At 38.8% G+C, this 13,642-nt stretch overlaps 1 protein-coding gene across 2 annotated transcripts in view; it reads left to right on the plus strand.

Moving 5' to 3' along the window:
• Nucleotides 1-13,642, plus strand: part of PDGFD (platelet derived growth factor D) — a gene marked incomplete at its 5' end in the record, with an annotated part of 205,385 nt that overhangs the window by 181,559 nt on the left and 10,184 nt on the right. For both annotated transcript variants that reach the window (XM_080932555.1, XM_080932556.1), the window contains one exon: nucleotides 8,787-9,001. In XM_080932555.1, the coding sequence (XP_080788681.1) occupies nucleotides 8,787-9,001 (215 nt within the window). The remainder of the gene's footprint in view (nucleotides 1-8,786; nucleotides 9,002-13,642) is intronic.

Here is a 13,642-nt window from a genome sequence, read left to right on the forward strand (position 1 = left end):
TGCTCTCTCCAGCTTCTTTTGGAGGTACTCAGAAGTATGATTTTTATCTTAACACTACTTTCATTGTGTCCCATAAGTTTGGGTATGTTGTGCCTTCATTTGCATTAAATTCTAAAAAGTCTTTAATTTCTTTCTTTATTTCTTCCTTGACCATGTTATCACTGAGAAGAGTATTATTGTTCAGCTTCTGTGGGAATATGGGCTTTCTGTTGTTTTGTTGTTATTGAAGACCAGTCTCAGTCCATGGTGATCTGATATGATGCATGGGATGATTTCAATCTTCCTATGTCTGTTGAGGCCTGTTTTGTGACCGACTATAAGGTCAATTTTGGAGAAGGTCCCATGAGGTCCTGAGAAGAAGGTATATTCTTTTTTTTCCTAGCACATAGTTTTCCTCCTTGTGATAGGGTTTTCCATCTATTGTTCTTTGTAGGGCTGGATTTGTGGAAAGATATTATGTCAATTTATTTTTCTCATAAACTATCTTGGTTTCTCCATTTCTGTTAATGGAGAATTTTGCTGGATATAGTAGAGTGGGCTGGTATTTGTGTTCTCTTAGAATCTGTATGACATCTGTCCAGGATATTCTGGCTTTCATAGTCTCTATTGAGAAGTCTGGTGTGATTCTGTTAGGTCTGCCTTTATTACTTGATCTATTCCCTTTCTGCTTTTAGCATTCTCTCTCTCTCTTTTTTAATTTGATTTTATGACTATTATTTAATGGGAGAAATTTCCTTTATAGTGCAATCTATTGGAGTTCTTTAGGTTTCTTGTATGCTTATGGGCATCTCTTTCTTTCGGTTTCTTTAGCTTTCTCTTATAATTTTGTTGAAGATATTTACTGGCCCTTTATGTTGAGAATCATATCTCTCTTCTATACCTATACTATCCACAGGTTTCATCTTCTCACTGTGTCCTGGATTTCCTGGATGTTTTGGGTTTAGAGCTTTTTTCCATTTTGCATTTTCTTTGATTGCCATGTCCCTGGTTACTATGGTATTTTCTGCCCCTGAGATTCTCTCTTCTATCTCTTGTGCTCTGTTGGTGATGCTTGCTTCTATGACTCCCGATCTTTTTCCTAGGTTTTGTATCCCAGGGTTGTCTTCCTTTGTAAATTTTCATTGTTTCTATTTCCATTTTTATATTCAAGATGGTTTTGTTCAATTCTTCCACCAGTTTGGTCATGTTTTCCTGTAATTCTCTAAAGGATGTTTGTGGGTTTTGTGTTTCCTCCTTATGGACTTCTACCTGTATACCTTAAAGAAATACAGGACAAATATTTCTTTAAGGGAGTTATTTATGACCTACTTAAAGTCTTCTAACATCATCATGAGTTGTGATTTTAATTCAGAATCTTTCTTTTCTGATATGTGGGGGTATCCAGGACTTATTGTAGTGCGGGACCAGGGTTCTGATTATTCTAAGTGGCCTTCATTTCTGTTGCTTAGATTCTTGGACTTGCCTCTAGTTGTCTATTCATCTTTGGTGTTAGCAGTTTTTGCTAGTTATGACTATGTTTTGGCCCTCCTGTAAGCCTGTGTGTCAGTCCTACTGAGGGAAAAGCTCTCTCCCAGCAGGGTGTAGGTACAAAGAACTGTGGCACAGGGTCATCCCATAATGCAGAGAGAAACCTGAAGTATTCTGTCACAAACTGCTTCTCAATTCCTGTGTCCTCTATCTTTGGTGGGTCCCTCAGAGCAAAAATGGTGATCTTACCTGTGCTCTCAGGTGTGTCAGAACTTCTAGGGGTTCAGCCCTCTCCCCATAAAGTCTGGGTACAGAGACTCCTGGCACAGGTTCAGCTCCTGGTGAAGGGGAACCCTGAAGAATTTTATCTCTGACTTCTATTTGGCTCCTGTGTTCTGAGGGCTCCAGGCAGGTTCTTCTTGGGCCAGGAATTTGATTAGAGGTGTTGGTCTCACCTATGCTCTCAGATGTGTCAGCACTGTTGTAAGACTGGCTCTTTCTCAGCAGTGTATAGGCACAAAGAGCTCTGGCACCAGGACTTTGGAGCCCAGCAAACCTATCATACAATTTAGACTCAAACCCTAAAATAGTAGCTTTGGAGAAAACATACCTTTGGAGGAATTGCATGTTTCATAAGATGGCTATGCTCATTTCTACACTGTGCAAAACCATGTAAAGAAGAGGCAGTCACAGAATATCCAGCACCTAGTTACAGGTCCACAAATGGCACTTGGTCTTTATTTTAATTGGTTGAAGAGCTCTGAGCAGAGCCAATTCTTCTCTGAGCTCCATTCTCTTCCCTATAAGAGTCTAAGATCATGCAGTATCTTGAGAGCCTGGTGCATTCTGCCAACACACCTCTGTACTGCTCTCTCTAAAAGTATACACAAAAATTGCGAAGTACAAAACTCATTAGGGTACTGCCTACCCAAGAACTTTCTGGAACTGTTTCTATCATTGAGTATTTTCTTTCTCAAACTTCATTTTTTTCTTAACCTCTCAGACATAGAATCCCTTTGCTCTCTGAACCACTAAAACTTAGGAGAGATATTTCTGTGTAAGAGCATATATGGTTTCAGGAATTGCCAGTATGGGGAGACCCGACTCATTAGATGTCTTTACTTAAGAGAACTACATAAGTCATAAGAATCAAATGGAACATACCTGGACATTACCCCTCTAATATGCTGATAAAGGGGGCCATGACCTGTTCTACTCAGCTACTACTGACAGTAGGTGAATCTGTGTTCAACCTAACCTCATTTGTCTGCAACATTAATGAAGTTCAGACCTACTGAAAGCTGATATTTGAACCTGGACCTCAAACATTCTGAATCAATTCAAGCTAAATAAATGCATGGCATGAGAGTATCATTATTCCCACTTATTTATATACAAAGAGAAACAAATTCAAAAAGGTTCACTTGACAATGTCATAGTTACTAGACAGGCATATATCATGAACCTGGTTTTGCTAGATACAAAGCTATGGGGAATTCATTGGTATTTAAACCTTAAAATCACAGGCTTAAAGGAAAGAGAAGTTTTCCTGTTTTTTTTTTTTTGTTTGTTTTGTTTTGTTTTGTTTTGTTTTGTTTTAACCTGACTGATTCTTAAGCAGCCCTTCACTTGTTTTTCTAATTTTTATTTCATAAGTGGGTTGCATACATGCCCTTAGGTAGTACTCCCAGTGACAGGGACTTGCCCAATAATAGTCTCAATATTCTTCAAGTTGAATTCAATACCTTTCAGGTATTCTGTTATATACTAGAAAATCTTGGGTAAGCATTTACTAGTTTAGACAAGTTTCTCAATCCCTTGGTATCTGAGTCTCTCTACATCTAAAAGATGGAGATAGCAATATCCAAAATAAGTTAATTTTTATAGATAAATATGGTAAATATTTCTAAGAAATTTAGCCTATAAACAGAATTATGAAATTTAAAGTATTCCATGGTTTCAAGTTTAACAGATCCTAATTTCTTATAACAATTATTAAATCACTAAAGCTGTTTTCCCCTATTTTTGATTGATCTATAAAAATACTTTCCACAATTAGATGATGATTTATAGAAGACAAGATCTGAAAATTCACAGTGAGATTGTAATGCACATAAAGTGGATAGACTACTCTTTCTAGGGAATTTATGAACCTTGAAAAAACACTAAGAACCCCTCACTGTTTGTTATAAAAATACAATTATTCATCAATTCCTCCCACCTTTCACCGTTGCCCCAATGCTATAAATCTATACCACAATACAAATATCACCTGTTTAGCCCATTTCTTAACATGTTTCCTACAATAGTCTTCCTTATGTACCTTGGGGTAGACATCTTAGAGACATACTTCTGTGGCAGTAAAAGCAAAATTGATCTGCTTCTACAAGTTCCCAAATGTCACTCTTCATGGAGCTGTGGGTCACGTACTTAGCCAGAACCACTATCTCTGGCTGCTTCTCTACCATCCAGGATCTTTGATCATATTCTCCATAGCTCAGTAAAATCATGACTCAACAATCAATAATTTATCAAACAGATGTATATGCTAAATTCTCAATCTACAATACACCCACACAAGAACCTTACAACCATTTCAAAAAGATATAAACCACCCACCAAAATAAAACAAATTTACCCATAGAAAACCTTAGAAATAATATCTACCTGTCACCGATTAAGACCACCTGGGTCTAGAACTACCGTCTTCGGCTCCATCTTGATTCTCTCTGTTTCTCCTCTCCTGCCTTACCAAAACTTTGTCCTCACCCCACTCTCTACAGTTCAATCATGTATCACCTTGACCTGAGTAGTTCCATTCCTCACCATCATATAGACATCAACCTACACCTTTCTCTATGCCATACTCTATGCTGTAGGTCATGCTCATGCAGAGAGCTGTCTCCAATCTACAATGCTGATTACTTAGTTTTTCCAGAACCTTTAATTCCACATTCTAAGTAAGGCTAGGGATAAGAACTTCACAGTGTAAGTGTCAATTAATACAATTTAAATTTTTTTGTCTGTGTATGATTGGAAAAATTATGTTAAAAAGAATCTTGGCTATCTCTTTGATTCATTCATGGAGATGTTAGTTATAATACCAATTTTTAGCAGAAAAAAATTGGGTTGGAGAGTTGACTCAGTGGTTAAGAACACTGACTGCTCTTCCAAAGATTCTGAGTTCAATTACCGGCAACTACATGGTGGCTCACAACCATCTGTGATGCCTTCTTCTGGTGTGTCTGAGGACAGTGTATCTGTGTACTAACATATATAAAGTAAATAAATATTTAAAAAAAAACTTTAGCCTTAAAAAAATTCTGGCACACATACGAGGTTCTTTTTTCTTTAGTTCCACCTTGCCTCTACCGGCAAATATCATGGATTTAGAAGAATATCTTAAAGGGGTTATATTTGCTTCAGCCCCAGGACCCACACAGTAGGAGAGGAGAAATAATGATTAGTTTGCTTCCATAAACCTTACATATAACTAAAGAGAAATTAGAGATGGTTGGTTTGGGGGTTTGTCTTTTCTTAATTTTTCAAAGATTATATTTTCTCCGTGTAAAAGTAATTTGTATTTGTACATAGTTGGTATGAAGAGTTCATGCAGTCATATATAAAAACCTAATACAATAATAGTAATTTAGTAAGGACAACAAGATACACCTGGCTTTTCCCCTGTACCTCAAACTTCATCTATCAAAAATTGGAGAGGGGTATATGTTCTTATCTCCATTCTAGCATACAAAAACTTTTTTTCCACAGCCCAAGTAACCTACACCTGGTCTATACTTTAAGGCTGGGAAATATAACAGGAAGGTACTTTCTAACCCATGGGACTGTATTCTCCTATTGATCTTGGTGTCCTGAAGAAGATTTTTATCATAGATCTTATGTAACGTTTCTAGAAACCTATCAGTACAGAGCTTCCAACCCTCCACCAATGTCAAAGAGCCACTTAACAAAATCTAGAGTGCATTGGAAAAGAAAGCAAAATTGGCATTATTATTCCATGCTCACTCAGGTGAAACAAAGAAAATTAGATGAAAGTAATGAGTCTTTGAATTAAGCTTGGGACATCCTGCTGTTCAGCTGCAGAGATGGAAAGCACAAAGAAAGGCAGCCCTTTCTCCTCCTTCCCCAGGGAGGTTCCCACTGGAGAGCTGGAGAGATCCTTCCATTTGAGCTTTTTTGTCATCAGTTCTCTCTGACTGGAAACTTGATACCTGGTGCAGAATGCCAGCTACAGGACTTTCATTCTATTTGCATCCAGTCAGAAGAACCCATTCATTCTAGTTTAAAACTGAGTACCATTGTCTCTGTCTCCTTTTGACAGCTGCTGGGTACTACTGAAGTCACACCCATGAGTTGATGCATTTAACTGACAGCCTTGTTAATCTCTCCCAGTGAAAAATGGAAGTGAGTAGCGATTGGCAGTAAAGACATTGCTCCACCATTAGGCTGTCCTTCAAAGTGAACAAAACTTGTGTGTTTACCTAGATTGCTAAAGGAACCTTGTCATTTTGCTGCATTGCTATGGATGTTGGGGGTGCAATTACTCACTATCTTAATTTTAGTTCAGCATCCTTTAAAAAAGCCAGATGCAGTTAGTTTTCTTCTTCCTACCTGTAAGTATTTTCATTTCTGTATATTAGGAAAGAGGCTATGGGCGAAAAGAAGCAAGGGCATTTACTGCAACTTGACATTTTTGCTTTATTTTTATTATTCTTATTTTTTTTAAGGTGGGGGCAAAGGAATGTAATAGAGGTTGCCTAGCTTAGGACTGCAGTAAGGAAACAGCTCAGTGCTTATATCCCTGTCTTTGCCTTTACAGGCATCATAACCTACCCTACCCCCACCATGTTAACTGCATCTATTTACTCTTCTATTGGGCAAATGCATTGTCATTATCACTGGCAATAGATTTGGTCCTCTACCCCAGCCTGGTTCACCAGCTCAGTAATGCATAAGCCAGCCCGAGTATTTATCTCAAGGTGACACTTGTAATTGCTGACTGCTGCACTTCTTAATCCGTTTATGCAATCCTTCCTGCTTTGCTTGCAGTTGTTGGCAGGGCTTAGCAGCCATAAAAATGGTTCCTTTCCCAAGACAAAGTTCATTCAATTGAAAGCTGGATTGATTATAGCTAAACTTATGATGTGTCTTTACAAAAGAAGAAAAAACAGCAATAAATTATGTACAGTGGTTATTTAGCATTTATTGAGTCCCCACAGTGTCCTGGGCTCAGCATATAACAGGAATAAACCACTACCCTTGAGATTCAAAACACAGCTGTCTATATGAAAATACACTCATGGAAGCCCATCAATCCAGGTGCACTTTACCAATCATTCAAGGGTCACCTGGCCATATGGCCATTCTCTTTTAATCGTGGAGAAGTTTTCTGACTGTATGGAGCTGCTATCTGTGACTTCTCTTGTATTTCTTTCTCTCAGAAACATTTCTGTTATTATCCTTGACTTTTGATCTGTGCTTCAGGAATTCCTGCTCCTGCTCCTCAGTTTTGAGTTAAGACTGAGAAATTTGCAGTACCTAGCATGCAGGTCAGGATGGCATTGCCTGCCTAACATCTGTGACACCTCTCCTGAGGTAGCCTGGCTGATACACAGGATAGGGAGCTATGACTGGGTGGCAGGATTTTCTTCTAGCTGTGAGAATGGAATAAGTAACTGGGGTGTGCATCAATCAGAAAATGGAGATATAGATTTTGAGAATATTCCTTAAAGTGTAAGTTAGGCAATGACTATACAAATAAACGATTATGATTGCCTTAGTTTTTACTATTGCTGTTATAACTATAGTACCTCAGCACAAGCACCTTAAGAAAGAAGGCTATGTTTCGACTCGTTGATTGGAGTCATAGTTTATCACAGTGCAGAAGTCAGGGCTGAAGGAGCTTGATGAGGCAGCTGCTCACATTGCATTCACAGACATAACAAACAAGCAACAAATGTTAATGCTCACATCAGATTTTTTATTTTATGCAGTCTAGTATCCCTATTCAAGGAGTATTTCCACTCACATTTCAGATGGGTCTTACCTTATCAATTAGCCCTCCCAAGTGTGCCTGGATGCCTGTCTGCCTGCAGCACTAACCATCACAATGTCTTGTATTTATAAGTTTAGTATAGTAGTCTTAATTCATATTAATCCTCATGTCATGTGCTCCTTAATAAACATTATATAGAGAAATATTAAAAATAGCAACAACAACAAAAGAACTGGAGGTTAAAAACTGGCATTTTCTTTCCTTATTTTAACAATTGACTTTTTTTTGTTTTTTTAACAATTGACTTTCAAAAGGGGAAAATATGGAAGTGGCAGAAATCAAGTAAATGAAAATAAGGACTATTAAATAGCATTTATCATGTAACAGGTCCACCATATTCAAGCTTTTAGATATTTAAATGTTTTAGAGAAATAAAGCAAGGCTCTGAGCTGTTATATCCCCCAGAAAGGAGACAGTCATAAGATAAAACCGCATGCTCATTGCAAAGTAAGACACTGCTGCCACCCAGGATTCAATGCACACACATACACCTTGCTCTCCCCACCTGGGACACATAAATACATGCAAACTTGGTTGCCCTACAGCACAATTCTCACTACTGCTTTGATTGGCTTTGGGACTTCAATAAAACTTAAATTCTGTTTCTTCATAAAATATTATTTATTTGTAAATATTCAGTGCCAGAAATTATTAGATAACATGTCAGCAACTCTCCTACTGTTGCCTGTATATAACTCAAATTATATTTAGACAATGGCTGGGACTTAGATTGTTTAGAACCAGGAAGCAACTGAGGTTGTTCATTTATTCTTTGAGATAAAGGCAATTATTTACAGTTGCCAACTGTTTTGTTTTCTTACCTCTGAGCCATTTTGTTGCTTATTTGCTTGTTCCTTTTTGCATCATTTCTGAAGTTGCCAGAGCAAGGTCTGGTAGTACGGGCTTGTAATCACAGTACTATGAAGTGGGGGAAACAGGAGTTCAAAGCTGGTTCCAGTTTATAGCCAGTTTAGCTGAAGGCTGGACTATGCGAAACCTGTCTCAAAAACATTACCCATGCATGAGTTGTAAGATTTGAACCAAGATTCAAATTTCAGCTAACTATTTATTGTTACTTTGAAGGTCATGTAGGATCAAAAGAAAACCTAGATCCTTTCAACCATAGTGTTTCAAAGTAAGATCCCAGAGAGAAGTTTCACCTCCACATGAAGCTTGTCTCAGATTGGAATCTTTGCTTAATGTCATGTCTGTTCATGTACTGCCTGTGTGTGTTTGCCTACAGTGGACTTGGACAGGCTCAATGATGATGCCAAGCGTTACAGTTGCACTCCCAGGAATCACTCCGTGAATCTCAGGGAAGAGCTGAAGCTGACCAATGCAGTATTCTTCCCAAGATGCCTTCTTGTGCAGCGCTGTGGTGGTAACTGTGGTTGCGGAACTGTCAACTGGAAGTCCTGCACATGCAGCTCAGGGAAGACGGTGAAGAAGTATCATGAGGTACATCATCATAATGTCAGGCCTGGGCTTTTATGCAGCTATCCCATCTGCCTTATCTGTCCCATTTGTATCATCTGTCCCATCTGCATCATCTGTCCCATCTGCATCATCTGTCCCATCTGCATCATTTGTCCCATCTGCATCATCTGTCCCATCTACATCATCTGTCCCATCTGCATCATCTGTCCCATCTGCATCATCTGTCCCATCTGCATCATCTGTCCCATCTGCATCATTTGTCTCATCTGCATCATCTGTCCCATCTGCATCATCTTACATCTGTTCTGGTAGATGATACTACTTAGCATGGTTGGTCAACAGACTAGAGAAATGGTTCAGTGGTTAAAACACTTGCTGGCCACAACCTTAGAAAGATTAGAGGAAATTATATTTATTTAGTTGTATACTCCGTGTTCAAAGAGGAATAGGAGGAATCCTAGGAAAGAACACAAATCAGAAATATTTATTTATTTAATAGAATTTATTTATGTACATCTACATATAGAAGATAGAGGAGGACTATTGGTGCCTCTGACCTATTATTTTGAACTGGGGTCTCTCACTGAACTTGGTGTTGTGCTGGCAGTCTACAAGTCTCAGTGAACCCCTTGTGCCTGTACCTGTCACAGAACTGGGGTTCAGTTACAAGCCTACACATGGTAGCTCACAAATGCCCCTTATAGTTGTCCCATAGGATCCAATGCTCTGTTGGCCCCAGCAAGTACTGAAAACACATCATGCACATACATACATTGCATGGCCCCAGCAAGTACTGAAAACACATCATGCACATACATACATGCAGGCTTTTCTAATGTACTCATAAATGTTGAACTCATACTGAAGAACCCATGGAAATGTGTTTAAAAATATTCACTGGCAGGTGAAGCAGGTACAGCTTCAGGTGCTAAGGAAAGAGTTTTATGGACAATAGTACTTGGTGGATGATTATGAGGATCCAACAAGACAAAGGAATGCACATACAGTTCCTCAAAGCAAGACTCTGGGATTGGAATACCAGGTTTTGAACTGGGAATGGTGGATTAAGTTTGTAATCCTAGCCTTTAAGAGGCAGAGGCAGGGGAATTTCTACAAATTAGAGGTCAGTCTAAGCTATATAATAAGTGCCAGGCTAACTTCAACTGCAGAAGATGACCCTGCCCAAGATAGATAGACAGATCGATAGATCGATAGATAGATAGATATAGACAGACAGACAGATAGATGATAGATAAATAGATAGATAGATAGACAGACAGACAGATGATACATATATATAGATAATAGATAAATACATAAATACATAGATACATACATAGAAACATACATAGACACATACTGTGAGCAAGGATGTGAAGGTCTAGGCTTTGATGTATTTCTAGACTGTTTTCCTTTTATCTGTACTCTGAGGGAAGAGATTTTGGCCTGATTCTTTTTTATATTCCTTATTTTTGGAAACTCCCAATGAGAGTGTTGAATTGCAGTTAGTTCTGAGTGATCTGAAAGGTCCAGACCCCATGTTGCCCTGGTTCCTCCACACAGTACTGACAGTCTCTGTTCATTATGGCAGTCCCTGTGCACTAAAATAGTTATCCCCCAACTGCTTTTCACAATTTATAAAGAAAGAAAAAAGCCCTTGATCCCTTTGGTTGTGAGTTATAAACATCAGTGTTCTTTTGAATCCAATATGAAATGCCCCTGCCCAGCACAGGATAAAAATACCCAACAGCACCAATCACTTTGTCAGCAACAGCACACCTGAAACAAACATGTCTGTCAACTCTCCTACCAAATTTCTAAAATCACCTGAAATGTGCCCTGATGGCCACTGTCAAGTGATCTTTGGAGAAAAGCAGACACTATCCTCCATTTCCAGAAACGAGCATAATCTAAGCTGCATCTCATTAGGAGATTATCCAAGCCCTTTATTCTGTCGGTTCTGTGCTGTGTTCTGACCTCTGCTAGATTAAAGGCACTTTCTCTAGTCCATGACGGCAGTTGATGAGATGTGAAATGAGTTGCTATGAGAGAATGTTGGCTTTAAGTGAAGGGATCCATCCAATCTGCAGACACCAAACCCAGTCAGTATTGCTGTTGCTAAGTAGTGCTTGCTGACAGGAGCCTGATATATCTGTCCCCTAAGAGACTTTGCCAGATCCTGACCAATACAGATGGTGTTGCTTGAAGCCAACCATTGGACTGAACACAGGAACCACAATTGAAGAGTAATGGGAAGGACTGAAGGAGCTGAAGGGGGTTGTGATCCCATAGGAAAAAGAACAATATCAACTAGCCAGATCTGCAGATCCCAGGGACTAAACCACAAACCAAAGAGTACACAGAAAGGCCCCAGCTGTACATGTACATTGTCTGGCATCAATGGGAGGGGAGACACTTGGTCCTGTGAGGAATCAATGTCCCCGCATAGGGGAATGCTAGGGTGGTAAGACAGAAATAGGAGGGCAGCACTTTCAAAGAAGTCAGGGGAGGGTGGATGGGATGGAGGTTTTAGAGGGGAAATTGAGAACGGAAATAATATTTGAAATTAAAATAACAATTTTTTAAAAAGAATTTGTCACATAGTGAGCTTGTAAACTTCTCTACAAGTATTTAGGTGCTCAACATTCAGAGATAAGAATGTACAAAATTAGACAGCTTTGGGCCACACCAACATTGTCACTGTTTGCATAAGGTAGGATGCATTTCTTACAGTGGGGCAAGCACTCCTCAGGGCAGGACAATGTTATTTTCTGCTTTCAAACTCCAAATGCTAAATAGGTAGTTTTTATCTATAACTAATGGATGATAGTGCATTCATGCAATCCTAAGGATCTAAGTTCAAATCTCTGGTACCCAAATAAAACCTGGGTGTGACTACACATGCTTGTAACTCCATTTATGTGACAGGCAGAGATACAGGTATTAGGGAATTACTGGGACTTGTCATCTGCCAACCCAGCACCATGCTCAGTAAGAGAACCTAGCTCAAGATAATATGGCAGAGAGCGTAGACCAGGACACCAGAGGTCCTTTATCATCTACATGTAGATGTGCACAGGCACACATCACACACACACACACACACTCACACACAAATCCTAATAAATACATTTTTAGTTTTATAGCTTTATGATTCATGTTATTTCCTAGCATTTCTCATAGTCATCTTTGAACATACAGTGTAAAATTAGAACAATATAATTACCTCTACTCTTTTTGAGTTTGTGGTTAATGCTTCCCAAATAAGAGAGAGTGATAACAGAAATGCATATAGATTTGAGATGTTTCGTATGACACAGGACATGTAACAAAGAAAGGAAGACCCTAAAAAACATCAGTCTCAGTGGAGTTCTGTGTAGCCGACTAGGTGGTGGGGAGTATAAGCCCGTGGGGAGCAACTGGGAGTGCGTGAGTCTAAGCTGATAAATGGGGCTCCTCTGTCTGCTTTTTTCCAGTCTTTGCCTTTGTCCATTTATCTGAAAAATGGCAGTGTATTTTCATCAGGTTAAGGGTACACACCTCACATGAAGATCACTTCTTTCATCAGGATTTGGGGGTCATTTGATGATTTCTCATTCTCATTCAGGGAAGTTATAACCTACTTCACAGGAGATAGCTACAAGTGGCTGTGTAATTACCTCTGTCCTTCCAAAAAAGAATTCAGGTAGTGACTCTTTAAAAAAAAAAAAATAAGGCTCATGACTGGGACTATAATGCACACACATGTCAGATCCTAAAATTCAATCCTACTACTGTCAATTCATCATCATCATCATCATCATCATCATCATCATCATCATAATCATCATCATCATAAACTTAACAATATTATTTTGGTTCTCCCCTTCATAATAAACAGTGAATATATATCACTGATTATATTCTAGGCCACAAACATTGAGTCAACAGTTGAAAAACTTTGGAGACAGAAGATAAATTTATTTATTTAATTTTATTTTCTCTGTCATTCCCCTATTTACTGATAATATTGTGATGCTCTATTAGTAAGGGTTCTCTAGAGGAACACAATTGATAGAAATGTGTGTGTGTGTGTGTGTGTGTGTGTGTGTGTGTGTATAACAGAGAGAGAGCAAGTGTGTGTATGTGTTAGAGAGAGAGAGAGAGAGAGAGAGAGAGAGAGAGAGAGAGAGAGAGAGAGAGAGAGAGAGAGAGAATGAATGAATGTATTCTGTATCATAATACAGCACCAAACACCTGGAGGTTTCTAGAGAGCAAATGTTTTTGTTCTAACCAGATGTCCTTTGTTCAAACCTGCAAATGAAAATCATGGCTCTGATATCCATAAAGTACTCAATAACACAGTAGGGATGCCTAAGGATACAACCATTTAGTTTAAGAGGCTAACAAAACATGCAGTAGTATTTGGGGTGAGTCTTCACAAGTCAACTTAGGCAATCAAAGGAGTCCTTAAATTTAAGATTCTAGCTTATTGATTTTAGTGTATGCCAAATTTGCACTAAAACCAACCTTCACATACTAGGTTAGCTGCCTGCTCTTCCCAGTGGAACTTAATGGCATGAAGTCTGCATACTGGCACAGCCCAAGACAGGGCTTAGTAAGGAAGAGCTCCAGGTAACTTATGACTATCAAGGATGTAGCATGTGCAGAATACAGAGAGAA

This window comes from Micromys minutus (assembly GCF_963924665.1).
Source record: "Micromys minutus genome assembly, chromosome: 18".
Taxonomy (NCBI): Eukaryota; Metazoa; Chordata; class Mammalia; order Rodentia; family Muridae; genus Micromys; species Micromys minutus.